Source organism: Cyprinodon tularosa, unplaced genomic scaffold (genome assembly GCF_016077235.1).
Source record: "Cyprinodon tularosa strain WSP-4 unplaced genomic scaffold, ASM1607723v1 ctg25, whole genome shotgun sequence".
Taxonomy (NCBI): Eukaryota; Metazoa; Chordata; class Actinopteri; order Cyprinodontiformes; family Cyprinodontidae; genus Cyprinodon; species Cyprinodon tularosa.
This window is the reverse complement of record NW_024038928.1, coordinates 162,302-179,424: the sequence shown is the minus strand read 5'-3', so window position 1 is coordinate 179,424 and position 17,123 is coordinate 162,302. Positions and strand designations below refer to the sequence as shown.

Sequence of the window (17,123 nt, the reverse complement as noted above, 5' to 3'; positions counted from 1 at the left end):
AGTCACACTTCTTTGCTGTAGCTCACTTAAATGTTTGTTGGCTTCATCCACCAACACCTCCATTTCCATGGGGTCGAATTTCCTTTTGCGCCTTCTGCTGTCCAAACTCGCCATGCCGCAAACCACAAAACGCGCAAAACCATCATTTAAATAGGGCGTCTCCAACAGTTTTGCACCTGCCACCAGTTACGCAATCGCTCTTGTTAAATCACCCGCAAACCATGGTTCAGCCCCTCGCGCAAAATTCCAGTTTGCGAGCGCAAATTACTGCACGCAAAATTGGATCTTGATAAATCCGGCCCTATGTTTTTAGATCAAGGACGCTGATCTCATTCCATTTCCAAATCTTTGCCACCAACATAATGAAGAAGATAACTTTATAGCTGGATAGAGGAGTTGTCCTAATTAGATAAACTACTTGGGAAAACCTTACTTTTGACACATAACAGGCAGCTATTATTAGGGTTTAACAGGCTTACACATCAACAATAAAAATAACCCTAACACACAGGAAAGGTCCCCATATATTTAGATCCACTAACAAATTTGACTTCTTAGTCCTGAATTATTTTGCAGGAGGTTTTAATTTCAGCTTCAAAGATAAAGTGGCCACTTGCCATCTTTATCGCTGTGGTTCCTTAGGTCCACAGGGGGCATGACTGCTCCAGCCTGAGCTCAGGAACACCATTTCCCCTTACCTCTGTTATCTGGGTGATTCGTCCCCATTTTGACCAAAACAACATGGACGATGCGAAGGAGAAAAACGCGTTATTACTCATCCGTCATCTTCATAATCAGCTAGTTAGCAATCATGACCGTTGTCTAGTTTTCATAGATCATTTTCTTTTTCTCCATTTTTTTTTTTGCATTGTCATTTTCTTGCTCTATATACACTGTTTTAAACATGTTCTGTTTTTGCTCTCATGGCACTTGATGTACTGTGGTTCTTATCTACAACCTGTCAGTAATTCAATTAGGTTTTTGGATGCAACCTTCTGAATTCTTACAATTTAATCAATAAAAAGACCTTTGCTAAAAAGTTGTCAGAGTTGAGTCCAAAGTAAAAACTTTTTAATAAATATTCAGTGATGTCTTCCAGCTTTCAACTACTTCCATTCAATGCAGCTGTGGAGCAGAGTAGCAGGTCCTCCTCTTTACCAGATTTATCTTTGATTTTAATAATTGTTTATTAATCAGCTGATTTTTACCACTTTTGATAATTTTTTCTAAGCTTCTCCTTGAATAAAGGCGTATCGATTGAAGGTTGAGCAGAAACTTTCCCTCCTCAGATTCCTAATGAGCAGCCTGGGCGTGTTGGAAGACAAAGTAGGTCAGGGTTCTGAAAATGTTTGGATGGGTCAGAGTCATCGCTCCCTCTCTCTCTCCTCCGTCTGAGTCTGAGCAGATGGAGAAAAATGTTATTAGTTTGGGTCATAGGAGGAAAACCATGATCATAGCAGCGTGAAGAAGACATCAGGGAGGAGGTAAAAAATCTCGACTCATTTTTGAGTCTTACTCGACTTCGAACAGAAACGACAAATTCTGCTCAGATTACAGCAGTTTGTTGCTGAATTAGCTACGCACAGCGGACATGTCAGAGATGGAAGAAGGTGGATCAGTCTCTTTAGTTTGTATTAGAAAGGGTTTTGTTGAGAACTGAAGCAGAACTTTGGAGCAGATGGTGTAATCATTTCTGAAGCAGCAGGATGAACCCAAACTGGACCAACAGTCAGAGCTTCACCCTGAGCTGAGACGGATTAAAGAACCTGCAGCTGTTTTACAGCAGCATCTAGTGGCTGCTGCTAGAACTGCTATTTCCGGCACCAGGCATGGCTGACCCATCATCTACCAAGAACAAGCCCTACTCCTGGCTAGTAATGGCCATCATCATCACCAGCCTGCTTCTTCTGGACCTTCTCCTGGTTCAGCAAAGTCCTGCTCCAAAGATGACAGGTGTGTGCATCTCGGTGGTGGTGGGTGATGTGAGTTTTTTCGTCATCCTTCGGTACCTGGCGATCTGGGTTGGGACAGAGGTCCATAGTGCCAAGCGAGGCTACGCCATGATCCTCTGGTTCTTCTATATTTTTGTCCTGGAGTTGAAGGTTTACTTTGTTTACCAGAGCTTCAGGTCTCAGGATTTGGATGCTGAGTTGGGTTCAGATGGATCAAGGAGATCTCTGACGCTGCTGTTGTGTATTAGCTTACCCCTAATGTTTGTAACACTAGCAGCTGTCGATCAGTTGGATTTTTTACAGCAGTATAACAAAAGGGAGGAGATGAGGAGCCGTTTGTTCTGGGTGGTGCTGGACCTCCTGGATGTCGTGGATGTTCAGGCCGATCTGTGGGAGCTTCAGAGGGAACGTCTCCCTCTCTGGATGGAAGGCGTGATGTTCTTCTACTCCTACATGGTCCTATTGGTGCTGCCATGTGTCTCCCTGGGGGAGATCAGCATGCAGGGTGTGCACATCGCCCCCCACAGGATGATGCTTTACCATGTCGTCAGCCTCATCTCCATCAACGTCATCACCCTGCTGATCCGCGGCGGGAACCTGCTGCTGTACAGCCACATGTCTGGGATAATGGTGGGGAAGAACGGGATCACCATCCTTCTGAAGAGCTTCAGTTTGGTGGAGTTCAGGAAACACCAGCTCGCTCCTCCTACAATTGATCAAGGCGGTGAACTGAGGCAGGACGTTATTGGAGAAGTTCAGGGAACCAGCAGGCGGCAGATGGTAGTTCCTAGAGTGGTGATCGAGGATTTTACAACAATACCTGAGGAGGATGAAGAGGAGGGTGGGACCAAACGGGGAGAAGACAATCAGAGAAATCCAGCAGTGGATCAACAACCTGAAGCTTCTACTGATGTCCTGATCCCTTTAAATCTCAGTTTACTGAGAGTGGACTGAAGCGCAGAGAATGATTAATTGTCATTTCTTTCTGTTCATTGGAAAGACTGATAATCTTCATGTTCTCCACCTGGATCCAGCAAGCTTCCAAATAAACTTCCTATGTGTGGCTGTATAACTTATGGACATGCGTGTAATAGAACTGAGCCGGTCCAGGTGTTTATAATCTTTTTCTTAGAGTCCTTTTAATTTGTCCATATGTAGGTTTGGGGATAAAGCCTGACTCCTCACTGGTCTGCAGCTCCACAGGTCATATTCGTTCCCTTTGCTCAGATTGTCTCTTCCACAAGAGTCCCAAAGACAACTAAAAGCTAAGTGGACATGGTGGCTAATGTCAGCACCAGATTCTACAAAACAGACAGATCTGCAACAATTCTCTTTTAGTTTGTAGGAATAACTTGGAGATGGCAGAGACCAGAAGAATGAAGCATCCGAATAGATGGGCTATCCTACTAACTAATAGCTCCTAATCTTAAAAACCAAACCTGGCTAAAGGATTCTTACCCTTAAATATTCCCTCATGAACAATCAAAAAAGCTCTTGAATAGACTATCTAAATGGGTATTTATTTCTGATTCAGGCAAATAATTTAATGAAGTATTATTTTACCAAATTATGCTTTATTTACCTCTTGAATTTGTATTGCAAATTGGTTTGAACACATTTGAATTGCGTTAAATTAATCTAAAAGATAATTTCGCCTCATTTTAAACTCTCCAAGACAAACTAAAAGGGAGGGTTTTCTCTCCCCTGTTGCTACAAGCTTGCTTGGTGTGAGGGATTGCTTTCGAGTAAATGAGTCGATGCAATCAGCTGGTTTTCCTTAGACTGAGAACTTTGAACCAATTTGACTGGATGATCTGGTTGAGTTGTCTCTGTAAAGTAGTGTGAGATGAAATGTTTGGTGAATTGTCATTATATAAATCAACTCAAATGAAAGTGAATTGATATGCAGACTGTTCTATATGGAGGATAAAAAGTGCCAAAATTAAATAAATAAATACGGCATTAAATAAATAATTAAATGTGTCAATAATTAATTAAATGTGGAATTAAATAGATAAATGTGTCATTCATTAATTAAAAACAAGTCAATAATATAAAGTGCCACAATTAAATAAATAAATACAGCGATAAACAATTAATTAAATGTGTAATTCATTCAGTAAATAAGGAATTAAATATATAAATGTGTCATTAATTTAATAAAATACGTCTTCATTTTATTAAAAAGATATATATTATTATTTCAGTGTGCATTTAATTATTTCATGGTCCTGCATCAAAACCATTAAAAGAATCTGTCAAAGTCACCCATCATAGTTAGGGGGCGGGGTTAACGCGAATCGAGTCTCTGTAATCGATTTGCTTCGCCTTAATGTGCAGGGTGACCAATCAGGTGTTAGATAACCGATAACAGATCATTTTGGCACTTTTTATCCTCCATAGTTCTAAGGCTACGTTCACACTGCAGCCCTTAATGCTCAATTCCGATTTTGGGGAGGTAAAATTTTATTATTTTGCATGCTTGTTCACATTTCCAAATTTATAGGATTTAAATGTGATCTCCTGTGTAAACTGCATTCATAAAACTTAAGTTTCCCAAATGCGCAGTAGAGGAAACAATGATGTTTGAAGTAGTGAACGTGCTCTGTGTTTACCAAAGTAAAAATGGATTGTAGTGCTCGAACCCTTTGATCTTTCATTTATTTTCCAACCGTACCCAGCGCCTTAACAACTGGATGATTAATTAATGATTAATTATCATTAGAACTGGCCCATAGGCCATGGCTGCTTGTGTGCGCTGCTGTGGCTTTGCGGGCTACAGTTGCATTGTTGGGAATTTAGTGTTGCTGCGGTTGTGTTGGATGCACCGACACTACATTCCCAGGTCAAAACATGATTGTGTTTTTCTTTATTTAAATTTTTTGTTGTGCCTTGCATGTTTGGATTGTTTTGCTTTTTTCTTTTCTCCCTTTAACAATCCAAATTAGGCTGAATTCTGTTGTCTGAGGAGGCGGAGTGCACTAACTGCACTGCAAAAAAAACATCTAGAAATAAGTAAAAAATTTCTTAAATTAAGTGTATTTACCCTTAATTTGAGAAGGTAAATAAGATGATCTGCCAATGGAATGAGTATTTTTACTCCTAAAATAAGAAAATTAGATAATATACACTTGAAATAAGACAAAGCAATAGTTTTTTTCTCATTTTAAATGTAAATTTTCTTGTTCCATTGGCAAAGTGTCTCATTTACCTCCTCAATTCAAGAAAAAATGCACTTAATTTGACCAAAAATTACTTATTTAGATTTCCATTTTTTGCAGTGTGCGCTCCACAACGGCTGCACGCAGGGGTCAGCAGAGGCTGATTGAAGCCAAAATAAAAGGAGCCTGGATGGAAGAGGGGGTGATAGAGACGCACTGCAGGTGATACAGACGGACAAGCTGCCGAGCGAGGGGCAGGGGGGGATCTGCACGATACTCTGATTGAGACGGAGCGCTCCTGACAGGCACTAATTGATAATGTTACGGTCTCAGGACACGCAGCGCTGGAATGGAATGTCTTTTATGGCGGGAAGAGGAGGGCCGATGATCCTCTCTGCTGTTCTCACCACTCTTCTCACCTTCTTCCAGTCTGAGGCGCTGCAGCCTCCACACCACACAGTGAGACAGCTGGTTACAACGCTCTCTATGGGGCTTCTGTAGAAGGTGGTGAGGATGGGTGGGGGTAGGTAGGCTCTCCTCATCCTCTGCAGGATGTACATGCGCTTCTGTGCCCTTTTAATCAATGAGGAGGTGTTCATAGTCCAGGTGAGGTTCCGTTATGTGCACCCCAAGGAGTTTGGCGCTGCTGACCACCTCTACAGCTGAGCTGCTTTTCTCATTTTCAAGTAATTTCCGTAACTATTGTTTTTTTTCTTTAAACGAGGGAAACCAACAATTTTGTCAATGTCTTTACAGGAAACATTTAAACCACTGTCTTGCATTTAGCTAACAAAAGTTATTCTACTCTGACTGTGGAAGACCAATACTGCAATAATTCTAAAATACAATAAATACATAAATTTAGGTTAGTGAGCCATTAGATGCAACAAACTGATAAAAACTATATATATAGATAGATAGATATAGATATATATTGCACTTTTATTCTCATTCCTTATTCAAGCAATTAAAATTTATAATTAGTCTCTTAGTTGATTGGTGTATTTTTTCTTTACTTATTTTTTTAAATTAAATAAATTTTTTTTTTTTTTTCTAACTTTTTAAAATTCTCTTTTTTTGACCACCCAAATATATTTAAAACATGTTTTGCCACTTTTTATATTATTTTCTAATAACTGAATTAACGTCATAAAATCTGGTAGTTTTAGTTCTTTATGTATTTCTATTTATGGCAGGATTGGTCCTCTATACCTGTCAGTGTTTAGGGTCTGATAAAGTCCAATAAGAACCATTGATCCATCCATCCATCCATCCATCCATCCATCCATCCATCCATCCATCCATCCATCCATCCATCCATCCGTCCATCCATCCGTCCATTCATCCACCCAGCCATCCATCCATCCAACCATTCTTCCATTCATCCATCCATCCGTCCATCCATCCGTCCATTCATCCACCCAGCCATCCATCCATCCGTCCATCCATCCGTCCGTCCATCCATCCATCCGTCCGTCCATCCATCCGTCCATCCATCCATCCATCCATCCATCCGTCCATCCATCCACCCAGCCATCCATCCATCCATCCGTCCGTCCGTCCGTCCGTCCATCCATCCATCCGTCCATCCATCCGTCCATTCATCCACCCAGCCATCCATCCATCCGTCCGTCCATCCACCCAGCCATCCATCCATCCATCCGTCCGTCCGTCCGTCCGTCCATCCATCCATCCATCCGTCCATCCATCCGTCCATTCATCCACCCAGCCATCCATCCGTCCGTCCATCCATCCATCCATCCATCCATCCGTCCATCCATCCATCCATCCATCCATCCATCCATCCATCCATCCATCCATCCATCCATCCATCCAGTCAGTCAGCCCCGCCTTCCTCCGCAGATCAACAGTCGTCTGTAGAGAGGATGGCAGCGGCTGCGGACCGTGGAGGATTTCTGGGAGCGGCGGTTCCTTCGTGTCCGGCTGCAGCTGCCGAACCTTCGGAAGGATCCGAAGCTGATAGACCAACCGACTGTCGGGTCGCGGTTCCTATGAACCTTTACGCGACCTGGGAGGTGGAGCGGTCCTCTCCGAGCTGCGTGCCCAGGTAAGGCGATCAATGTTGGGCGGGGAGCAGGAATCTGGTTCTGACTCAGAAATAGTCTTTGGTTCAGAAATCCTGTAGTTCTGATCGGACCGGTGGTTAACTTAACAGCTTATTTCAAACTGATCACTTTTATAATTTTTTTTTATTACTTTTAATTCTTAGCAATAATGCTCATAATAATGTTAAAATTTGCTCAAAAATATATAAAAAAGGCAGAAATCTTTTTTATGGCAAAGAAAGTTTATTTAATGTGTTTCTGTTGATGTTGCCAGGGCTGGTCCAAGATTCTATGGGGCCCTGAGCAAAATTTGAAAGTGGGTCCCCCTTTCTCTGCCAATAATATAGACTGCTCCAATCCACAGTCAGGTGATGCGATCTCTCAGACACCTAATTTAAACCCAGTTTACCATTTTCTATGTGTGTATTCAATTTAATTCATTTGGTTTGCAATTTATTTACAGTTATAGTGTCATCTGAGATATAATTTTCTGTAAAAAAAAAAGCAAAAATAACCTGCAGTGCAATAGCCACAAAATAAAAAAACTAACAAAACAAATTTAAAATCATTTTTATATTCTGAAAGTAATAAATGAAACTGTACAAAAAGAGACATAAATAAAAACAACACTGAGATACCAATCACCAGTGTTGTGCCTGAACGCGTTAATTGAACGAAAGTTCATGAACTCGAACGTGAACTGAACGTAATGCATTCTTGCCTGATGAACGTTATTGTGAACTTGTTCATTCTGGTGTCTGTGAACGGCACGCTCTCTCAGTTCAGCTCCGTTCAATAGGTTGCCAGATTTCTATAGAGTCCTCCAGGCGAAACCCCGGCTAAATCAAACCGTAAACAGGCCTTAATATGTAGCGGGAAAAACACCCAATCTGGCAACACCAGCTACCAGTGTCGTAGCCTACAGCCGCGTGCGTCATCAAAACAAAATGCCGCGTGGAAGCCACAGCAGCGTGGAGGCGACAAAGCAGCAGTATGATCACTTAAAACAGTTTTATGACCAGGTGGTCGGTGAGGATGATGGCAACAAGTTTGCCCACCGGCTTTCAGTAAAAAAATCCGCACTTCAGTAACCTTAAATTCCTACCTCAGCCTGGTCCCTCAGTTTGTGTTAGTAAAATCTTCTTGAGCGGAGGTCTTCAACAGGGGATCCGCGACCCCTAGGGGGTCTACGGAGGTACTGCATGAGGGTCTGCATGGTTAGTTGATATTTTTATATTCCCCCCCTGCAATTTTTCCCCCCACTAATTGAAATGTCTTTAAATACTCATTAACATGAAATCAACACACTGTAGTAAACAGATAAATGGAGACAAAAGATGTCTTTCAGTCATCAATGCACACATTCAGCGACACACAGGAGCTCTTTCAAGCTGGGCACCGTTTCCTTCACAACAACCAGGAATCAGAATCAGAAAAACTTTAATAATCCCAGTGAGAAATTAATTTCTTTACATTACTCCATCTGTAATAGAGTGACTATAGGACACAATTTCATACAATATATATAGTTAGGGGGTCCCCGCTCCATCTCGCCATCAGTTTGGGGGTCCTTGGTCTGGAAAACATAGAAGACCCCTGTTCTTGAGGGTTTTACTATCCATGTAACTTGTTTGTTAAACCTGCCTGGTATAATTTTCCAGGATTCCAATATTCCTTTTTAGTATGTATTGAAATGGAATTTCAAATGGAAAAAAATATTAAAATAAAAAAAACATTTGCACCTTAAAGACTACTTTCCTATTTTTCTTTTAATAATTACTCGTAAAAAAGACCATTCAAGCAGCACATTTTTCCTGATGTTTTTGAGAATATACTGTAGGGGTGAGAGCTGCAGCTGCTACTAGTGTGAAGTGAATGGACAGCAACAAAGCGTTAAAGCAACAATGGGGAAATCTGTCCCCTCAATGCTAATGTAAACCTTGGTTGGATAAGGATTCAAAACTGGATATGAAGATGAAATCTGACGCACAGTTTCAGAGTTACAACTGATAAAATAATTGCTGTCTGTGGTTCTACAGTAGGCTATGGTGTAATTGAGCAATATATGAAAAAAAAAAGAACTATGAACTAGTTAATTTTTTGGTTTTGAATTATGAACTATGAACTGAACTAGTTCATTTTAAAATGTGTGAACTGAACTTTGAACTAGTTCACGTAGAAAGAGAACTTTCCCAACACTGCCAATCACATACTAAAATAATGTACATGAATACCAGAAAAGGTTAGAATATTAAAGTAATAACTTTAAAGTTGAATAATTAGGTCTGGAAAATGTAACCTTATGCAAAACCTCTGAATGAATATATAAAAAGACTACCTTCACCCATAAATTTGGTACTTTATATGAATCAGTTTTTCCCCAGAATTCTAAACTCTCTTTAAAATGTGTGCTTCCTGGTTTTTGTGGCTTCAAATGTTATTAATGACATTTCTGTTAAATATGTAATAACCAACTTTGCTAAAACAAATAACTTTCATGTCGTCTATATGAACATCTGGTCTATAATGGACATCTTTAGATAACTTTCTTTATTTCCTCCATTATTGCAACAACTAAAAGTCAGCCACAGGTCAGCAAGAAGGATTTCAATTTGTAGAAGAAAATTAATTCATGATGGCCATGAAGTATCCATCCTATCATGCTTATCCCAGCTGGGGTTGTGAGAAAACTTATCCCAGCTGTCAATGGGTGAGAGGCGGGGTCGACCCTGAACAGGTCACCAGTCTATCCCAGGGCAACACAGAGACACAAAGGACAAACAACCATTCACACACACACTCACACCTAAGGAGAATTTAGAGAAGCCAATTAACCTAACAGTCATGTTTTTGGACTGTACCTGGAGTTTTTGTACCGCAGAGAACCCACACATGCACAGGGTGAACATGCAAAGTCTAGCAAAAAGACCCTGGGCCGGGAATCGAACCCAGAACCTTCTTGCTGCAACGAGAACCACTGTGATGAAAGCCACTGACCATGAAGTAAAGTATTTATTTGTTGTAAGCATTGTAAATAATTTTTACATTTGGATCTCTTTATCCACAGCCGCTCACCAGCCTGCACAGAGAGCTGACGGCCTGTGGGTGACAGCGATCTGAAGTTAGGCTTTACCTGATGCTTATGATGCATTTCTCAGTCACTATACAGTTTTTATATCCAGTGACATAGCTCAACTCTGCAGATCGAGCAGTGGGAGATGGAGTGCAGGCCATCTGAATAACTAAAGCATTGGATACGACCCACAGAAGTCATTTAGAGTTGAGCCTTTCCTGTCTTCACTTTGGTAACCAGACTTCAGAGTAAAGCATACATGGAGCTTTGTAAAAGATTGTAGCGGGTTATTTTTTCATAAGTTGTGCCCATGGCTCAGCCATGAGGGAATAGGGTAATAACCAGCACAAAAACCACACAAAGCTTTGCTGATTTAACTGAGGGGTTTCTCCACTCTGAAAAGCTCTCTAATCAATGCAGAACAGGTTTTCAGTGCAGCCATTGCCAATGTCTTTAAGAATTATAACAGTCTTCCAACATAACGGTCTGCCAAAAACTGATCACTATAGCCAACTGCAGTAGCTAAAATGGGTAAATACGTAATTATTTTTAAAACTATGATTGACCATTATTTACATCTTTGAAATAGTTTTAACTCCCAAATATTTTAGTTATCATAAACCCTATTTCTGTCTTTAAGAAGCCGTTCTGGTGACATGGGCAGAATTTTTTTTTGAAGATGTTAAGGCGTGGCCACGATTTACTAACGCGTGGCCACGAGATAGATAAGTTGTGGCCACAACTTACTAAGTTATGGCCACAACTTATCTATCTCGTGGCCACGCCTTAGTAAGTTGTGGCCAAAACTTAGAAAGGCGTGGCCACAGCTTACTAAGTCGTGGCCATGTGTTAGTAAGTTGTGTTACTAAGTAAGTTATAAAGTTCTGGCCACGCCTTACTAAGTTGTGGCCATGACTTAGTAAGTTGTGGCCACAACTTACTAAGTCATGGCCACAACTTAACATCTTCAAAAAGAATTTCTGCCCACGTCACCAGAGGGGCTCCCTATGTCTTTTTAAACTTAAGACACAAATCCCTAACAAACTGATTATTTATGATGAAATATAACCTGCATTGTTTGCATTAAACAATTTTCTGAGCAACATGCTGTGACTAAAAATTACAGTAATGGCTGTTTTTGATCTTAATAGCTAAAATAATACTTGAAGTAATATTTTAGCTATTAAGATCAAAAACAGCCATTACTGTAATGGCAGTCATCTAGAGCTGAAAACTAACAATATAAAGTAGATTTGAGCAGATGTTTTTGGTTCCAAGCTTCAAATCAGAAGTTTGAGGCCAAAACGCTCTTTTCACTGTGAGATAAGGTCATTTTGGCCTCTGTAGTTGTAACAGACACACCATTAATGATACAGCCATGATCTTTTCTGGCAATCATCTAGAGCTGAAAACTAACAATATAAAGTAGATTTGAGCCGATGTTTTTGGTTCCAAGCTTCAAATCAGAAGCAGTAGATTTAACAGTAGATTATTATAATTATTTCAATATTATAGTTTGCATTTAGGTTTTAAAAAACAAAATGACAACACTGCAATTTCTTAAACAAAAAAAAAAACAAAGAACCACAAAGCCATACATGGATTAAGAGTAGAAAACCTTGTCTATTTTTCTGTTTTCCTCATGTGTGGTGGTAATTTCTTAATTATTAAAACATGTTGCACTTTAAAAACAAGACAATTGCAATGTGAAATTATATGGTTTTGTTCCCATAATCACAGAGAAATAATTTCACATGGAATAAAAACACAGGTGTATTTTTTACTTAACCAGGTGCTTAGTTGTCTCCAGCGCTGGTGTTCGATATTTTGGTGCCCGAAACACAAATACTCTGTGGTAACTACCCCGACCCGAGCTTAGAACAAAACTTATAAATGCCAGAGCTAGCATTATTAAACAAAACAAAAAAGATTCTTTCTAGTCTCTCTAGTCTCTGCCATTAAACAAAAGCTTAAGGTGGGCGCATATTGTAGTAGCTCTGCTAGCTTGATTCTGATATTCTCCTTTAAAAGGAATTTAGTTTCTCCATTTGGGAATCAGAGTTTCTATTTCTTGTTTTTTTGCCTCTTGTGTTAGATGCTGTGCAACTGGAACGATTTTAGCTTTCGATGGGGTATACCTATAACCTGACTCCGCCAGATGGATTTGCTCCGCATATCCATCTGGAAACCTTCCGTAGAAATAATTTTGGGAAGGGGCGAAAATACTGCTTAGCTGATTGGCCTTTGTTGGTGATAGACGAGCCAAATAAACCAATCAGGTCAACAAAGCATATGACGTAACAGATGGACGACAAAGAGGAGCTAATTAATAGATCAAACTCTTGTCGAAACCAGTCGGGAGAATAACAAAAACATCTTTTCCTCTGAGAAAAGCCTCCAGAGCTGTGTTTTGCTCTTCTTTCAGTGAAGAAATACTCTGTAATTCCAATAAAACTTGCTCGATAGCCACACTAACGCTAGTTTCATCGGCTGAAGCCGCCATGTTCTTTAGACTGAACTGTCGCGCTTCTCGTTGCGTCACACCTCAACCTGCCTCAAAGCCAACGCTGATTGGACGTTCGTTTGGTGAACGGCTCCAAATTTTCTTCAACGGAGAGTCTCCAGACTGATCTGCGAGTGAAATCTTGAAAGCTCACGAGATCAGGATGGTCTCACGGGGCTAGTATACCTATAGTAACAATAGCAATTTGTATTTTTTTACACCTGTGAGCAGCTCAGTAACTGTCCTAATCCTGAGGTTGTGAGTTCGATCCCCGACTGCCACTCTGGGTCCCTGAGCAAGACCCTTGACCCCACACTGCTCCCCTGGCTCCTCACAATGGCAGCCCACTGCTCCCCAAGGGATGGGTTAAATGCAGAGAATTAATTTCCCTCTGGGATTATTAAAGTGTATATATAAAATAAAAAATCTAAAGCCAAAATCTGACTTCAACTTCTGCAAGTACCAGCTGAATTTAAAATAAGTCACAGTGGATGCAGAACAGCAGCAAGCCATCTCTTTTATCAATCACCATGGGCAATGTGAGATCTTTAGGAAAAGAATAGAAGGAATCCAAGCCCTAGGACCCAACCTGAATATTGGTAATGCAGTATTATGTGTTTTACTGAAACATGGCTGCATGTTCATATCTCAGACTCCAGGGTCTTCCTGCCAGGTTTTCTGACCATGCAAGCAGAGATTTAAAGAAGACTAGAAAACTCAAAGGAGGTTGATTGGCAGTACTTGGGAACAACAGATGGTGTCATCCAAGACATGTTACTGTAACAATTCATCTCTACAGCCTAAATATGGGACTATTGGCAGTCGATTTTATCTATATTAGTTGCACAGAGTTTACCAATGCTCTACCAATTTGTTTCTGTTGACATTCCACCCTCTTGTTGCTGACACTGTGTCAGATGCCATCAGCTCCATTGTTGCCAATCTAGAGACGCAACAGCCAAATGCATTTGTGGCAGTAATTGGTGATTTTATTTACAGCACAGTCTCTACTACACTACCAGCATTCTAATATTTTGCCAGCTGCTGTCCCGGAGATAAAAATACTTTGGACTTGTTTTATTCAACTGTCAAGGATACCTACATCAAGACCTCTCATATGGAAATTGGATCACAATCTTGTTTTTCTCCGCTCAATTTATAAGCCCATTTATAAGATACAAATTGCATTAAAGATAACTGTAAGAAGATGATCACGCGATGCTAAGGAAGACACAGACTGAGGTGCACTGTGTCAGCCACATGGAGAGGACATCAGTGCAATGACTACATGTGTGACTGACTTCATAATCTTCTGTGTAGATAACATAACAGCAAAATGTAAACCCCTGATTACCAGTGACCTTAAGGAACTGCTAGATGAGAGAAAAAAAAAGCCTTCACGGAGGGAGGCATGGAAATATTGAGGAGTATACAGAAGCAACTTAAGGTCAAGATAAGAGAAAGCAATGAGGAGCCTGGAAAACAAGCTCCAAACTAATACTATCATAAATGTGTGGGGGTCAGTCGTCTTATAGCCAAGGGTTAGTCTTAGTCAAGAACTTTTTTTCCCCCACAAAAGACATCTATCAAAAAATACTGTAAATAGACCTGATGTTTATGTAATATAATTTTTTTTCTATTACTATTTGCCTTTGTAGTATATTTTGTAAGTAGACCCTCCTCCCATTCCCACAAACTTGTATTCCCATTCATGCGGCTTCTGCAAAGCTTAATTACACTTCGGTTCTGCTGGATGTGTAATAAAGGGGAGATTTCTATAGATATACAGAATTAGATTAATAAAATACAACAGAATAAAGGTTGATTTTTGTCAACAAGTAAATGTAAGTATTTACTACACACCTCTGCTCCCAAATACCCCAGTCGGCCTCGGCAGATGGCCGCTCACACTGAGTCTGGTTCTGCTGGAGGTTTCTTCCTGTTAAAAGGGAGTTTTTCCTCTCCACTGTCGCTACAAGCATGCTTAGTGTGAGGGAATGTATTTGAGTCAATGAGTCAATGCAATCAACTGGTTTTCCTTAGATAGAAAATTTGGTGTCAATTTGATTGTATGATCTGGTTGAGCTGTAAAGTGCCTTGAGATGACATGTGTTGTGAATTTGGCGCTATATAAATAAACTGAATTGAACTGAATTGAAATAGCTGGTTTCATACCTCCTTTGTTGCATTCTATTTACCTTCAGATTTGATCTTTTATTTGGCTGTTTTTCGAGTCACTAGTTGAAGTGAGAATTTGATTAGATCCAACAAAGCTAAGTTGGTCAAAATCGATTCAGATGTTTGTCATGTTGCTGGAGGTCCATTTACAGAAACCAAAATAACAATTAAACAGTGAAGGATGATGGTTGTGTCCCAGCTGGCAGACAGACTGTGATTGTAAAGAGCTGCTCTGTTTGCAGGATAAACCCAGTGTTTAAAACAGAAATCTGTTAGAAACCCCCAGGAGGAGGAGTTTATATCTCCAACGCTTAGTTGAAGCTCTTAGACGGATGAGCTGCTGTAAAGACAGTGACTGAGAGGAACTTCATCACGTGGTTTTCCTTCTCCTGAAGTCAGATCAGGTAGCCACGGCAGCAGGATTAGCAGGTTTATCTCCTGCTAGCTGCTGCTGACAGGAAGCTGCTCTAATCCTGCAGTAATTAGCTCTCAGGAGGAATTGGTGACGTGTGTCAGAGCAGATCCCTGTGGATTTAACACATCCACCTGGAAACCTGACATCAACATTTCTTCTCTCATCAACTATAGAAGGTCCTGATCTAACTCCACCATTGATCGTTCTCACTGACCTGCTGCAGATCTTCACACCCCTCAGCTGGAGGAGAATCAATTAGAAACCAAACCTGGTAAAACTTTCTGATTGGAAGGGTGTAGTGCTTAATTATTTTAAATGTTGGTTTTATTTAATACAGATTTTTAATAGAATAAAATTCTCAATGAGGGAAAAATAAAATCCAAAAGCAAAGACAATATTTCAGAATATTATCATACTGGTTACAATCCACTCATGCCTGCAGAGCTTACCAGAAAACCCCCCGTGTGTGGACTACCTTCCCTCTCTTAGTCCCTATATATATATATATATATATATATATATATATGTACAGGTGCTGGTCATAAAATTAGAATATCATGAAAAAGTAGATTGATTTCAGTAATTCCATTTAAAAAGTGAAACTTGTATATTATATTCATACATTACATACAAACTCATATATTTCAGATGTTTATTTTGTTTAATTTTGATGATTACAAATGACAACAAATGAAAATCTCAAATTCATCATATCAGAAAATTAGAATATTACTGAAGACCAATAAAAACAAAGGATTTATAGAAATGTTGGCCAACTGAAAAGTATGAACATGAAAAGTATGAGCATGTACAGCACTCAGTATTTAGTTGGGCCTCCTTTGGCCTGTATTACTGCAGCAATGCGGCGTGGCATGGAGTCGATCAGTCTGTGGCACTGCTCAGGTGTTATGATAGCCCAGGTTGCTCTAATAGTGGCTTTTAGCTCTTCTGAATTGTTGGGTCTGGTGTATTGCATCTTCTTCTTCACAATACCCCATAGATTTTCTATGGGGTTAAGGTCAGGAGAGTTTGCTGGCCAATTAAGAACAGGGATACCATGGTCCTTCAACCAGGTACTGGTAGCTTTGGCACTGTGTGCAGGTGCCAAGTCCTGTTGGAAAATGAAATCTGCATCTCCAAAAAGTTGGTCAGCTGCAGGAAGCATGAAGTGCTCTAAAACTTCCTGGTATGTGGCTGCGTTGACCCTGGACCTCAGAAAACACAATGGACCAACACCAGCAGATGACATGGCACCCCAAACCATCACTGACTGTGGAAACTTTACACTGGACTTCAAGCAACGTGGATGAAGTGCCTCTCTTCTTTTCCTCCAGACTCTGGGACCTTGATTTCCAAAGGAAATGCAAAATTTACTTTCATCAGAGAACATGACTTTGGACCACTCACCAGCAGTCCAGTCCTGTTTCTCTTTAGCCCAGGCAAGACGCTTCTGACGCTGTCTGTGGTTCAAGAGTGGCTTGACACAAGGAATGCGACAGCAGAAACCCATGTCTTTCATACGTCTGTGTGTGGTGGTTCTTGAAGCACTCACTCCAGCTGCAGTCCACTCTTTGTGAATCTCCCCCACATTTTTGAATGGGTTTTGTTTCACAATCCTCTCCAGGGTGCGGTTATCTCTCTTGCTTGTACACTTTTTTCGACCACATCTTTTCCTTCCCTTCGCCTCTCTATTAATGTGCTTGGACACTGAGCTCTGTGAACAGCCAGCCTCTTTAGCGATGACCTTTTGTGTCTTGCCCTCCTTGTGCAAGGTG

The 17,123-nt window shown here is 40.5% G+C and overlaps 2 protein-coding genes across 5 annotated transcripts in view; both read left to right on the top strand.

Annotated features, from left to right (window-relative positions):
- Positions 1–1,359: 1,359 nt before the first annotated feature.
- Positions 1,360–3,415, top strand: LOC119785462 (transmembrane protein 121-like). Its single transcript, XM_038288155.1, has one exon. The coding sequence runs from the start codon at positions 1,830–1,832 to the stop codon at positions 2,904–2,906; it is 1,077 nt and encodes a 358-aa protein (XP_038144083.1). The 5' UTR covers positions 1,360–1,829; the 3' UTR covers positions 2,907–3,415.
- A 3,531-nt stretch (positions 3,416–6,946) lies between these two features.
- The window catches only part of LOC119785461 (phosphofurin acidic cluster sorting protein 1-like), a 36,806-nt gene continuing 26,629 nt past the window's right edge, over positions 6,947–17,123 (top strand). The window contains exon 1 of one of the 4 annotated variants that reach the window (XM_038288153.1): positions 6,947–7,181. In XM_038288153.1, coding sequence (XP_038144081.1) covers positions 7,000–7,181 — 182 coding nt within the window. In that variant the 5' untranslated portion in view covers positions 6,947–6,999. The remainder of the gene's footprint in view (positions 7,182–17,123) is intronic. The other 3 variants (XR_005281041.1, XM_038288152.1, XM_038288151.1) reach the window with 3 other exon arrangements.